Source organism: Schistocerca nitens, chromosome 6 (assembly GCF_023898315.1).
Source record: "Schistocerca nitens isolate TAMUIC-IGC-003100 chromosome 6, iqSchNite1.1, whole genome shotgun sequence".
Taxonomy (NCBI): Eukaryota; Metazoa; Arthropoda; class Insecta; order Orthoptera; family Acrididae; genus Schistocerca; species Schistocerca nitens.
Genome location: NC_064619.1, coordinates 456,887,910 through 456,903,358, shown reverse-complemented (window position 1 = coordinate 456,903,358; position 15,449 = coordinate 456,887,910). Strand labels below are relative to the sequence as shown.

At 37.5% G+C, this 15,449-nt stretch overlaps 1 protein-coding gene across 4 annotated transcripts in view; it reads left to right on the top strand.

Moving 5' to 3' along the window:
* Nucleotides 1–570: 570 nt before the first annotated feature.
* The window catches only part of LOC126262355 (protein shifted), a 69,440-nt gene continuing 54,561 nt past the window's right edge, over nucleotides 571–15,449 (top strand). The window contains exons 1-5 of one of the 4 annotated variants that reach the window (XM_049958934.1): nucleotides 571–695; nucleotides 1,187–1,339; nucleotides 1,542–1,639; nucleotides 4,241–4,385; nucleotides 4,916–5,059. In XM_049958934.1, the coding sequence (XP_049814891.1) occupies nucleotides 1,222–1,339; nucleotides 1,542–1,639; nucleotides 4,241–4,385; nucleotides 4,916–5,059 (505 nt within the window). In that variant the 5' untranslated portion in view covers nucleotides 571–695; nucleotides 1,187–1,221. The other 3 variants (XM_049958931.1, XM_049958933.1, XM_049958932.1) reach the window with 3 other exon arrangements.

Genomic DNA, 15,449 nt, shown 5'->3' with positions numbered 1-15,449 from the left:
TATTATTAATTTATGCACTGTAATGTCATGATTAGGAACTCAAAGACTATACTAATTTGAAATGTACAGTAACATTAAAATGATTATCTAAAGATGTTGATATTTCACTCAAAAAGACAGCAGTGACTCCATTCGTAGGTCACCAATGCGTTTTGAATAAAAATTACCGGTATCTGGTGATATTGTTGGAATTATTACCAGCTCCAGCGTTCTATTTTCACAATATTAGTTATTTTACTTCCTTTACAATCGATTGATAGGTGGATAAGTACATGTGGTACCGATATACGTCGTCTTTGTGACTGATCTTGAGTACTGAGAGTCATCATGCAACAAACCTGAGGTGTCTTTCGGGCATTTTTTCCAGAATCATTCATTTTTTTGTGCTATAAACCACCACGGCTTTAATCCGAAATGTTTCTCCTCTCCAGTGACAGTATGTCGTTTTTGTAAAGCAATGCGTTAAGGGAAGGACCAGAAATTATTATCCGTTATAATTATCATGTGCAGCATCCTGTTCACTGAAGTCACCATCTCTCAGTTGTATCAGTATCAACTGTGAACTGAGTGAACTGACCGCAAATCTCCTGTTCTGCCCGATGCAACAGGTGTGAGGGTCACGTGACCTTTGTTTTCGTGTAGCCGGCTGGGTTACCGGTGACAATAGATTGGACGCACGCGAGCAGAGATGCAGGGTGAAGTACCATGTTTTGGTGCGATTAATGCATTGCGCTGTCGATAACCCTGGCTCTCAGCTGCAAGCTTTGTTTTTTGGTTGTTTCTTTTGGTGAAAGCCACGTTATATAATTCGCAACAAAGCTGGTAGGAGGATTTTGTGTTTGTGATATTCAGTAACATAGCTTTCTCGTGTCATGCAAATGAAGCTGCAGATGAATAAAAACCAGTCAGTGTTGAATTAACAGAAGTCGTAGATACGGATTCTTTAAAATCCGCGCCTTTAGCAATGCACCGTTGCAGTCCGTTTGTATCGGATGGTGTTACGACGGATCGTATTGTGCTCACACAGTAATTAAATGTTTGTGGAAGGAATTTCTGTCATTATTTCATCATGTGTTATAAAGTGGAACTTTCACTGTACCCGTTTTGTGTTTATTTGCCGTCCCGTACTGTGATTTCCGATATTACTAGTTGCGATGACATTTACGCTTGTCTTTCTTTTCTATAGACGCAGTTTCTCATGTCTAGAAAGGGTGATTCAAAATGCAGATAACTGTCATTGCTTTCCTAATTTCTTTTGTCACCTGTATACCACGCGGCAATGATAATAACAATGACCTTTCATTGTGGATTGACGAACAGCAAGTAAAAATGTTTAGTGGTAAGTGGAAGAGTTTATTTTTTATATAATGCTTTGCCTTTATAGTACAAGGCCTATTCCATTTATTTACCCATCTTGCAAAATTCAGTTAAATGAAATATGTGTGTTAAAACAGAATTCTCATTAAAATATCCACTACCAATGAAATAACAATACTAGTGAAAAATTGCTGCAAAAATTAGCATTTTCATCATTTTTACAGGTTTCTCAATGGAAATTTATGCAATAGCTAATGGTAGGGTACTCCCATACATATTGGATCCAAACTTTGAGAAATATCTTCCAATTATCCCATCTGAGGTATGTTTTACGCAATAGACATTTAGAATGTGTAGTATTCTACTATTATTTCTTGTAACTAACCATACAGAGTTTGAATTCGTAGACAACTCTGAGGCTACACGCATCTGTAATCCATAATTGTGTGAAAGAAGCTGCTCTAATATTCACTCATATCTTGATAAGATTTCAAAGTGGTGCAAAGATTGACAACTTCCTTTTAATGTTCGGAAATGTAAAACTATGTAGTTCACAAAATAAAAATGTAGTTTCCTATGGCTATAACATTAATGAGTTGCAGTTGGAATAGCCCAACTCATACAAATACCTGGCTGTAACTCTTTGTAGGGATATGAAATGGAACGATCACATATGCTCAGTTGTAGGTGAAGTAGATGCAGACTTCGGTTTATTGGTAGAATATTAGGGAAATACAATCGTTCTGCAAAGAAGATTGCTTACAAATAATTCGTACAACTGATGTTGGAATATTGCTCAAGCTTGTGGATCCTGTACCAGACAGGACTAACTGGGGGTATTGAATGTATAAAGAGAAGAGCAACATGAATGGTCACAGATTTGTCTGGCCTGTGGAATAGTGTCACAGAGATGGAGAAGAAATTGAATTGGCAGGCTCTTATTGACTTTCTTACAGAGCTAGTAAGGGCAATAACCCATAAATAGTTTGATGGGTCCAATTCGTGCCTGGTTTGGTAAGTGAAACATTTAACACCACCTTCCAATAATCAAGATACTGGCCTTCATTTTAGATTTTATTGAAAAAAGCATGGATGATTATTTTAAAAAAGTCATGGGTTAAGATTTCTGAAAATCAGTAAGTCTCCCAAAAAAAAAAAAAAAAAAAAAAAACTACATACAGCTTAGTATGTTGAAATAATTATATTGACATTGCATAATGCTTCTGTTACTTTTCTACATAGTTGTCATGTTTTTCCAAGCATTTTTTGTAATGTGACATAAGTTTTTCCAAACCAGTGTTGTACCGGGCCAGGTCCTGTGCTCGTAATAAGCCATTCACTGTTGTAACATCATCGCTGTTGGCATGCGTAGCTCCAAGATGCCCTTTCAGACCATGATGCACAAGTTTCAAAACTAAAAGATTTTTGTACTCAAACAAATGTTATATATGAATACAAACCATGTAGTAAAGCTAATCCCAGTAAGAGTCAATTTTTACATTTTCTAACACACAATTCAACAAAACCCAACATTTAATTCCACAGAATAGGCATATGATTAGTGAAACTGAACATTTCCAATTTATAGGTGTTAGTTCAAATTTATAGGTGTTCAGATAGATAGTAAACTGTTGTGGAAAGCCCGCATTCAGGATCTTGTTCAAAGACTTAATGCTGCCACTTTTTACAATTCGATTGGCATCGGAAGCAAGTGATAGTACATTACAAAAAGTAGTCTACTTTGCTTATTTTCATTCACTTATGGATATATGGTATTATATTTTGGGGTAACTCATCCCATTCTAAAAGGTTACTTTTGACTCAGAAATGGACAGTTCGGGCAATAAGTGGTGCAAGTTCACACCCCTCTTGTCAGCCCTTGTTCATTAGTCTGGATATTCTGACATTGGCCTATCAATATATATATTCTTTACTGCCATTTCTTGTTAACAATATTAGCTTATTCCCAAGAATTAGCAGCTTTCAGTCAGTTAATATTAGGCAGAAATCCAGTCTGCATTTGGATCGCACTTCCCTGAGTCTTGTGCAGAAAGGAGTGCAGTATACTGCTGCATCCATTTTCAATAAGATGCCTCAAGAATTCTAAAATCTTAGCAGTAATCCACACACTTTCAAATTGAAACTGAAGAGTTTCCTCGTGTCACTCCTTCTATTCTGTCAAGGATTTGCTTGAAATATTAAGCTCATTCCTATGTTATAGTATTGATTGTGCTTACATAAACTCATGGCTTGTCTTTTTTTGGGTTCATTGCACTATTATGAAGCAGATAGTGAACGAGCAAAATCCTCTGACAGTCGCAGAAGATGGTTACCCTAACTTTCCTTATCGAATGTGTGACATTTGCCATTTTTGGGACACTTTCAACAAGTTTCTTCCACACCATATCATCATGTTTTGGTATACCTATAGACTGCATGCTAAATATTGCCAGCCAAATATATTACTTGGTACACCGCTGTAATGGGGGGGGGGGGGGGGGGAACAGTTAACTTCTTCCTTACTGATTTTTTTTCAATTTATCTTTCCAACAACTGAGAGATGACACTTTAAGCTTCAAGGATGATGATTTGTATGGCAGGAGTTTGAGGGGGGGGGGGGGGCAGGGGGAAGAGGAGAAGACCCCACTGCCCCTCTCCCTTCCCTTGCCCCTCTCCCCTCCCCTCCCCTGCCCCTTCCCCTCCCCCGCCCATGCCCCCTCAGCTCTCACCTGCCATCCTACCATTTCTCCCTTCACATATTTGTAAGAATGTTGATAACTTAGTTATTGTATTTTCACGGTGTTAAACCCCACAATGGTCATCAGCAAACAAATCAGTCAAGTCAACCATTGGTTACACACTTAAATTCATTTTTCTGTGTTATTCTGTATGGTACTCATGTTTATGATTTTGTCCATTGTAGGTTGGCTATGTGAATTTTACCTGGAAATCAGGGTCAAAGAAATATATTTACAATTTCGATCGATTACAGTCATTCGATGAAGCAATTTTAGACCCTCCTGTTATCTCTATCAAGACAAAGGGCAGAATACCACGTAGACCTAAAGGTACGTTGTTATTCAAGAAGAATAACTTTGTGGATAAGCAGTTTCCTCAAGTTTCATAATTTGCACATGTATTTATTGTGAATATCAAGCAGTTTGTAACCTTGACCATTTTTAGTTCACAAAAATCTGTCCTTAAAAAAGGTCTAAGGCATTAGCCATCATGGTATGAACTGTGCTAATATTAGAGTGTGTTGTTTGTATGCATAAAAAGGAAAATTCACCCCAGAAAACTAAATTATGAGACAGAATTTCTGGCCATTACTTAATGTCAAGAGGCAAAAATATGAGCAGGCACATATAAAAACACATGGCATTGTCCTAGAGGTGTAGGTTGGGAAAGTGTGAAAGATACCTGCTTTTGATATGTTGTGAAAAAATAACTTTAAATTAAAATATCCATCCTAAATTGAGAAGAAAGATATTTTCATAAATTATATGCTAGTTAAAAAGTTTACATCCCCTGCCCATGATATCTGTGCAGGTGTTGTAAGTGACATGACTGTTCCTAAAATTTTAAATTTTTGCTGTAGGTTTCAGTGTCTCCTTGCCATGCTCAGGAAACAGCTCTGGTATTGCAGCTTTCGGCATTGGCCTCATAATTGAAAGCCGTAAAGGAAAGCCATTGCCGGGCACACCTCTTCGTCTTCGATTACGGAAGGAGTGCGCACAGAGGGGTATGTTTGCTTTTGCAAAAATTGTCCTTTTTATCAAGGACTTTCATATTGTGTTGTTGTACCCCCTGTACTCCTACTACTTCCAGTACATTGTTCATCTTTCACACGTAAAATTGTTCATTTGTTTTTATGTAATTGAACCAGCACATGAATGACTTAAATGGTTTCCCTGTTCTTTTTTCTCCAGAAATTCAAAATAGCATTTACACTTTTCATGATCCAGTCCAGTTTTATCTGAAGAGACGTTTACATTTGATGCCTGTTAACTCATGACAAATGCTCTGAAATATTAATTATATAGTTTCAGCTACAGAATGGAATGACGGAAAGCTGATGGTAGTCATTATTCGCAATTGCGAATTCATCTGATGCTTTTAGTAACAGCTGTGGTCGCCGCAGTGCACCGTCATCAGAATAACACTGGCACTGCAATATTGTATTTATCTGCCAGTGCTGGGCATGCAACTTTCAAGCATAACGTCTGATCTGTATGGGAATACACATAATGGATGTGCGAGTACAGATCATAAACGTATGGAAGTTTGGGTCTGGCCACGAGTTGTGCACGGATAGCCAAATGGTAAGGTGACTGCTCGCGAAAACCTGGAAATCCGGGTTCGAGTCCTGGTCTGGCAAAAATTTTCATTGTCATTCCATTCTACAGCTGGTGGTAGTCATTATTTGCAGTTGCGAATTCATCTGATGTCTTTAGTAATGACTGTGGTCGCCGCACTGTATCGTTACCAGAATAACACCAGCCCTGCAATATCGTATGAATTAATTTGGTCCAGTCGATAGCTGAAAACATTGATAGGAAGAATATAATGAAATATGTCTTTTATTTTAATAACAAATTCAGAGTAAATACCTGTAAAAATTTTAGAGTGATATGTCTACATCTGTAATGTGGTTAGCCGCCTTACTGCGGGTGCTGGTGGGTACTTCTGTACCTACCATTTCTGGCCTTCATTGTTGCATTCACAAAACAGCACGGGAAGAAAGGCTGTCAGTGAGCCTTCATATGAGCACTTAATTTCTCAGGTTTTCACATTGTGATCATTTTGTGACATCTGTTTGAGTGGGAGTAACATGTTGCCTTGCTCTTTTGAGGATTTCATTCTTTTAGAAGCTTGCTTCTGATTCTTGTGATTGCATCTGGTGTCCTTCTTTTGCACAGTTACAGACACCTCAATTATTTTCTTGGTAGTACCACATTCGAAATATATTTAGCACATCTGCTACAAATGAACAGGAAATTCCCACAGCACTGTTTAATAGATACACAGGCACGTCCAAACTAAGTGCCGAGTTAGAACAGACAAGGTGATTAGCAGTGGTCAGACTGTCACCAGTCTTGAGTCATGTGATGCATTAACAGCTCATCTCCAAGAAATGGTGTCAGTGTGTTCATTTATGTATGTGCAACTAACTGCATGCAAGCCATTAAAGAAATGGCACATATTGCTTTTTAAATCTCATCAGTGTTTTGGAGAGCTGTGCTCAATTAAGGGAACAAATATAAGTAAATTAAAATAATTTGTAATAAATGTACTAGTGTGTTTTCCTGGTGAATATGCTGCTTGAATGTCTCTGACATACAGCCACATTGAATGTTTGTAGTATGAACTTCCAGTGCTGTATTGTGCCATCGTGACCATCAGATTACTCTTGTTCACAGACGCCCTGATCGGTAGTGAATGATGTACATAGTTGCCCCCTCCACTCGTGGACCTTGCATTGGCACTCTGCCTTTGTCTTGCTCAGTGTCCTACTTCTGCTTCTTACAGGAAGATGACATCAGATCCAGCCAAGTGGTTGCAGCAGAAAATGATTGAACTGACTTGAAGTTCATTTACAGACAAGGCAGCAAAGAAACTTTGGCTTTACAGGCTTCCAAAGATGCGCAAGGAGGGCATACTCCTGAGATCCATAGTAACCACAATAGGAATGCCAACATACCCCATTGCAAAGCACCTGACATCAGTTTTGAGTCTCTTGGTTGGCAAATTTGAGCATCACATTAAGAACTCTACTCAGTCCGTGGAATGTTTACAACCTGTAAGACCGGTCATCTTAGATCGTGTGGCCAGTTTCAGCATTTTCACTCTTCACCAGGGCTCCATTTAAAGAATCACTACAATTATTTGGGGCCACATCCCCAACTTCTTAGATTTGTGCTGATGTCCACATACTTCCTCTTTGAGTGACATTACTGTGAACAGACTGACGACAAGCCTGTGGGTAGCTGTCTGTCACCCATGGTTACTAATATGTACACAGTTGAGAATAAGGCCATACTTACCACCATTAAAACTGAGAGTTTTATTCATATTTACTGACTATACTTTCATCAAATGGCCACATGGTAAAGAGAGCTACAAGTTTTCTTACAATACCTGAACTCCATCCACATTGAAATAGAGTTCACTATGAAGAGGATGCAAATTGGCCGGTAACCATTCTTGGATGTTCTGGTCTACCGTATCTTCCTTCGCCGTCGGCGTTGTCGTTGTTACCGTGAGACACCGTTATACCAAGAGGAAAGGCGCGTCGATCTTAGAGCATGAGACATGATGACCTTAAGCCATTGACAACACACAACGGTCACGGTAGCACCTGATTCCAGAATAACTGCAGTAGTTAAGATCTACGAACTATTCCCTGTTGACCAGGTCCCCAAAACTGAACTCGTAACGAGATCCCTTCAAAGCAAATTGTCATAACGATCGTCTATAAAGGCTTCATACAACGAGAATAAATGTTACGGTTTATGGAATAATAACAGATACGGCCAAACTGTCTTGTCTCTTCTGCTTTATTTAACATAACTTCGTTCACAGTTTCATTTCGCATTCACCACTCATTCACCGAAACCCTTTTATGAACAGTTTTGGTTGCTTAACACCAACAGTCAATGATAATGATACAGCTTTTCTCCTTTTTATAAATTGAAGCCCGCTCTCCGTGATATAATTTAAAAAAAAAACGGTCTCAATACCGCGTCCCTCGTGAGATGCGAATAGACTTATCCCGGAATTGACCGCCCTGTAGGTGTACTCAATTTAATGACCACACTTCGCTGTCCGCTATTTCGTGTAACTGAATGTCCATTTGTTAGTCTGATTATACACTGTAGCTATTTAAAATTCGCCCCTATATTTTTCACAATGCACAATTAGCACTTTGTTACTTGTTTTCTTTTTTTTCTTCTTTTCTAAGAGTAAACGGAAAAAAAAGACGCCGTATCATCGGCTTAGTCGATATAAAGCAAAACACCTTAATACGCCCAATTCTACCTCTTCTTATAGGATTGGCTACCTTACTCATTAATTTATTACATATTATTTCCAATAACGCTAAACAGGTATCGCCGTTATATTTTAATTGTATTCAAAAGCATGTTACTACTATTATGACCGACCAAATCGTAACAAATCGCGCGGTGTGCGTTTTTAACGATAACTTTACGCTATTCAAGTTCCGTTACAGCTGTCTTGACTCGTAATGTTACACGGCCCCCCAGACTGTGATGTCTTGAAGAGGGTTCCAGACAGAACAGGCTTATTTTTTTTGTGTACTGTGACAGGAGAGGGTATTTGTTTCGGCGAATACACTCACTCTCAGATTCACTCAACAAGTCAGTACATACATTCTACAATATTTAAGTTGAGTTAATGGGCCTAGACAAAATGCCCTTAACTAAATTCCACCTTTGTTTATAGGTTGTCTTAGAAACACTTCGCACTAATCACGTCATATTCACACCACATTTTTTTTTTCTTGGATGAAGCCCTCAGTTCTTCAACCGACTGTGCAAGGCAGGGATCACAGCCGGGTTCGACGATTGGCATCCTAGGCCAAAACCCTTATCAGGCCACTTGTTTAACCAGAGAGGATTTGGTCCTTTTCTTTTCCTCTTAATTCCACTTTTAAATCATCCATCCTCGCTGTTCGGTGAGAGGATAAATCGTATTTCAGTGTCGTCATTGTTGCTGATACCAAGAAGGTATCTCATGGAAATCGTCGGTACATTCTTTAATTTTCTTTGTAAGTTAGTATAAGTACGTATTTATCCATTGGTGCTTTTATTTAGTCCACTGAGTGTAGTCTTGGTATCATTCAGTGTTTCTTGAATCTATATTTTGCTCATTATTGATAATACTTCTTCAGGTCTATGTGAGGGAACAAGCCTTTAATTACATCAGTATCACAATCTGCCAGGAGGTAGCTCCCTTCATGAGGTATTTTCATTATTTTATATGGACCTGTATATAAATATTGCCATTTCTTATTCAGTCTTTTCCTGGCTGATGCTTTTGGGTGATTTCTCAATAAAATTTCTTCCCCTACATCATATGTGACTACTTTCTTCACATTTTTATCAAAACGGGTTTTTCTCAATTGTGCTTGATGCTTCAGGTTTTCGTAGACCTTCTTCACCATATCTTCTTTCTTGGTAATCTTTTGTTCTGTCGCAGGTAATTTCTTCATCCATTCTAGCACAATACTTTCACCAAATACTATTTGGTTAGGTGAATAACCTGTCGATAAGTGTGGTAAGTCATTATACACTTTCTCAAATTCATAAATCCAATCGATCCATTTATAATGTTGTTTGGGTATGTACGTCCGTAAAAATCGGTTCAACTCTCGGAAGATTCTTTCAACCGGATTTCCACAAGGGTAAAATCTTGAGATGTAAATGTGCTGGATTCCTTGTTCTTTCATAGTGTCTCTCCATACTTTGCTTGTATAATAAGCAGCGTTGTCTGTCAAGATCATTATAGGTTTGCCAAGCTCAGTTATATAGTTGTTGATAAATTTACGTAACATGGGTCGAACGTGGAGATTTTTCAAAGGATATAATTTCACATATTTTGAAAAGAGATCATAGAAAGCCAATACATATTTGAACCGTCCACGTGTCATGGGACATGGCCCACAGACATCAAATGACACCAACATTAAAGGTTGTTGTGGGATGATAGGATGTAATTCTATCTTCTGACAATAGTTTATGGGTTTCGCCTTCTGACATATTTTGCACTTCTTAATAATATTTGTAGCTATACGTCCCAAATTTGGATGATAGCAGTATTGTGCTATTTTGGCTGTACATTTAGCGGCACCAAAATGACCCCAATTCAAGTGAGTGTACCATACTAGTGATTCTAAATATTTATTTGGAACACAAACTTTCCAAACATCTTCTTCATCCTTCCTCCGATACAATATTCCGGATTTTAATTGATACTGTTCTTGAGAGTGACTTAGCGTTTTGCTTTCAACAGCATGCCTAATGGATTTCCACAACTTATCATCTTCTTGCAGTTGTGGAAGACTTTGATATAGCTGTGAAATCTGCCTCTCACAATATTGCCTTGATAAATTCATGACTTTAAAGTCAATAGTCCGTTCTTCACACTCGTCGTCATTCTTTCTTTTCGGTAGTCTTGAAAGAGCATCGGCTATGATGTTGTCTTTCCCTCTGATGTATTTGAGCATAATATCATATTCTTGCAGTAGCAAGGCCCACCGGGTTAAACGTGAATGGAACATCCTTCCTGTTAAAATAAAAGATAAAGCTTTGTGGTCGCAGAATACAATGATCTTCTTTCCATATACAAAATAGCGAAACTTTCTAAGGGACCAGACCACGGCCAGTACTTCCAATTCAGTAGTACAATATGCACGTTCACAGCTAGAGAGTGTTCTGCTGGCAAACCCAATTATCTTGATGGTACTGATATCTTCTGGATTGTCCATCTGGAAAAGAGTGGCACCCAATCCTGTTTCAGAAGCATCCGCAGCAATATAAAAATCTTGATCAAGTCTCAGATGATGTAACAGTGGAGCATTAGTCAAAGCATTGCGGATGTTATCAAAAGCTTGCGTGCATTCGGAATTCCACTCCCACATGACTTTTTTTTTAACAGCCGTAACAAACAGTCTTGGCTTCCTAACTGATTGGCTAAAAATCGTCGAAAAAATGAAACTAAGCCGATAAATGACTTTAATTCCATTCTATTCTTTGGATAAGCACATCTGTTAATCGCATCCATCTTTTTAGGATTTGGTTTTATCCCTTCAGGAGTGATTATATGTCCAAGAAATTTCAATTGGTTATGAGCAAACTTGGATTTGCTCAAATTTACAGTAACTCCGTATTCCAAAAATTTCGCAAAAACTCTCCTTAATAAGTCCAAATGTTCCTCCCAAGTTTCAGAAGCAATTAGCAAATCGTCCACATATAAAGTAACTTCATTCAAAAGGTCTCTGCCCAGTACGGTATCTAATGCTGATATGAAAACACCACCGCTTATTTTCAACCCAAATGGCATGACAGTAAACTGGTAACTTCGGCCCAGAAAAACGAATGCAGTATATTTTCTAGATTCTTTCGATATTCTAGTTTGCCAATATGAACTACGCATATCCAAAGAAGTTAAGAAGCGGGCACCATAAAACTTTTGTACTAACTCTTCTAGGTTCTGCGGTCGCGTTTGTACAGGTATAATGATCTTATTGATCTCTCTGGCATCCAACACCAATCTGATGTCACCATTGGGTTTAATTACCGCCACAAGAGGGTTACAATATTCGGAATCTGAGGGCTCAATAATACCCCATTCTAACATTTTATTGATTTCCTTTCTGACTACTTCTTTCTTTGTCCATGGGATAGAATAGGAAGTACGACAAAAGGGTTTATGTGCATACGTCTTTATATGGTATTCAAAGTCTTTTATTATACCCGGACGTTTACTAAAAATTGACTGATATGCTTCCAACAAGTAGTACAGTTCATCCCTTTGGATAACAGATAAATATTCTGATTCTAACACCTTTTCCTGCAATGACATTTTATCCATCATTTCTTCAGAACATGCAATAAGGCATATATCATACACATTTTCATCATCAATACTGACATATTTTACCATTAGATTCATACACAATTGATTTGGAATTACTCGGCCCTTTCTCAGGGTGGTTGTCAAAACATTACCATTGGAATTAAATACACATTCACCTTTCTCTAAATTAATGATTGCACCAGTCTCTCATAAAAAATCCAAGCCCCAGATACATGGTACTGTCATTTTAGGAACAACCAGGAATGTACTTTCTATTTGAGCCCCCTGTATTGTAACGTCGACACGTACCTGTTTCACAACTTTTTGCATTTTTGCGCTGAACGCGCCAGGCACGGTACATCCTGTGATAGGAAAAGTGGGCATTTTTACCCCTCGGCTTATCTGTTTTAAACAGTCCAGCGTCATGACACTAATAGTTGCTCCAGTATCAATTAATATTTCAACATCAACATTATTTATACTTGTTGGAATTATTGCCTGTAAAATTTGTCCACATTTATTAGAAACTTCAGGTTTTTCTTCAATTAATTCATTCCTTATATCCTGATCATTATTGTACCTTAATACTCTCAGTTCAAATTGATGCCTGCCTTCCTTCTCCTTTCCAGTCATCCTAGGAAGGCATTTGGTGACTGGTACTAGTTTAATCTATCTCGTTGAGTCATCGGTGGGGGTTCATGAACTTCCACAATCCGTACAGTATGATCCGAGTTATGGTATTCACCCCGTCACACATTGGAGGCTCCTTCGCCCATTGGTATAACTCCTTGTGCTGGATGAGGACTCGAGGCATTTGTTCCATCCTGCCGATGAACATTATGCTTCGAATTATCTTCCCAAGGTCGAATGCAATTGGGTTCATCACTTGGGTACCTGTTACTCTTATTAATATCACTACTATGCACATTCGCGTCACCATATCGAGGTTTACCTCTAGCACCGTAAGTATCTCTTCTATATTTATTATAATCATTGTTTTTATTGCAACCATAGGATGAAGATTGTCCATGCTCCTGTGATGCGGGTTTGACCTGGTTTTCGGTATTATTATTATCATATGTTAAATTATTATTATAATTATTCGTATTACTATGAGTGTGAGTCGACATTTGATTACTACTCATTTGTCTTGCGTCTTCCATAATCATATCTATAGAGTAAATCACCGACAAGAATTGTTCTACATCGTGGTCAAGAACATTTATTAACTTTTCACGTATATTTATGGGCAACCTTCCCTTCAAAATTCTGATCACTTCCTTGTGAGAAATTGGATCACTCCAATAACGTGTCTTATTTATGTACTTTTCAAAATATTGTCTTAAAGTACTCCTTTTACTGTTAAAATACTCACGTTGGTAAACCTCTTTTCTTAATTTCTCTTGTTTACTCGATGACCAGTATTTAGCCAAAAAAAGTTGTTCAAACTCAGCGCAAGTATGGCAACTTTCACTTACTTCGGCGGCCCATAATGCGGCTTCTCCGGTAATTTTGGATACTATAAATTGAAGTCGGTCGTGTTCTGACCAGCTACGCGGAAATATTCTTTTGAAATTATTGATAAAGATTTTCGGATGCAGGTTGTTCTTTTCAGTGGAGAATGTTGGGAATTGTCTACTTTTAAAAATGCTGTTCTCCACCTTTAAAGAAGACAAATATCCTCGCTGACCAAAAGAATCATCATCTTTACCAACCGAATCATCAACATCCCAATGCAAATTTTCACCACAATTGTACTTCGTATTATCACATGTTTGGTTGTTTTTCGACCTATTCTCCGAACGTTCGTCCTCTGTCAACAAATTTTGTGATGACTTTCGTTCTAACTCCGCCAATTTATGATTGGTTTCCTTTTGCCATTTAGGTAACTTATCAACTATTTTCTCTTTTATTTTCTGAATTTCGCTAGTGAAGAGCTTAATTAATTCATCATTTCTACTTAGGTGCTCATTGATATTTTCATTTGGCTGGGATTCAATAGTAGTCTTAACCTTGTCTACAATTTCATTTCCTTTTATTTCTATCCATTCAGTTAGATCTTCGTCAAGTCTTTTAGTTTGATCTACTAACTACTTGTCAATCCCCTTACAAGCATCAGACTCAAACTCGACTATTTGTTTCGAAAGCTCTTCTATCTGTGCGCTAGCATTGAAACAGCTGCTTTCACACTTAACCATCCTATTGGACAGGCCATCATAACTCTTCGAAACTACCTCATATTTCTTTTCTACGTCATGAAGTTTTCCCATTAAATTATTATATTGCCTTTCTAAGGTGTTAGAAAACTCTACATCTAGTTCTCCAAATTTTGCACTTAATTGAGTCTCCCAGTCCGCCTTTAATTCTTTCTTAGTATTTTCCAGTTTATAATCAAAGGTGTTCAGTTTGCTTTCCAAAGAATCCATTTTAACTTCTAATGAACCAAATTTGGCCTCAAATTTTTCATTTAACTTTTGATTGTCCTCTTTTAATTGCTTATTATCTTTTTCTAGTGAACCAAGTCTTCCATTCGTTAAACCCATTTGAGTATTTATTGATAGCCAAGCTAAAGTTTTCCGGGCACAAAAACGTGCAGTGAGAGTTATATGTGGTGTGAACTCAAGAGCATCCTGCAGAAGCCTGTTTAGGGAACTAGGGATACTAACTACTGCTTCCCAATATATTTATTCCTTAATGAAATTTGTCATTAAAAATATATCACTTTTTCAAACCAACAGCTCAATTCATGGAATCAATACTAGAAATAAGAATAATCTTCACAAGGATTTAAAGTCACTTAGTCTTGTACAAAAAGGTGTGCATTATTCAGGAACACACATTTTCAATAACTTGCCAGCAGCCATAAAAATCTTAACAACCAATGAAATTCAGTTTAAGAGAAGCCTAAAGGATTTATTGGTGGCCAACTCCTTCTACTCCATTGATGAATTTCTTAGTAAAACCAACTGATTTGTATATAAGTACAACATAACTTCTGCACAATTTCAGTGCAGTAATGTGTTCATTGAAAATTTGTGTGTGTGTTTGTGTGTGTGTGTGTGTGTGTGTTAGTATAATCTAACTTCTGCACCATTTCAGTGCAGTAATGTGTTCATTGTAAATAAGTATTACAGTAGTTGTATTACCTTATAAATAAATAAAAAACTTTTTTATTTTAAATTCAGTGCATTAGTATTTGTAAAATTACTCTTAGTGTTCATTAAAAAATGACGATCATTCCACTTGGGACCTGTGGAATGGTACCTTAGCTTATTTGTTTTAATTGTAAATATTTGTCATGTATTGTTGTTTTTCTGACATGTTCCACATCCTGGAGGACCTCCTCACTACAGATCAATTGGAATGAAAGTAAATCTAATCTAATCTAATCTATCAAACATTTTTTGATTAATATTTCCATTTTGAGGATCAACTTGCTGATCTACTTCCGAAACCTCAAGATCTTTATGTTCTCCCACGCTGCTTACCTTACTTATCATTGTATTTGAATCTCCTAACGGCTCTAAATCAAT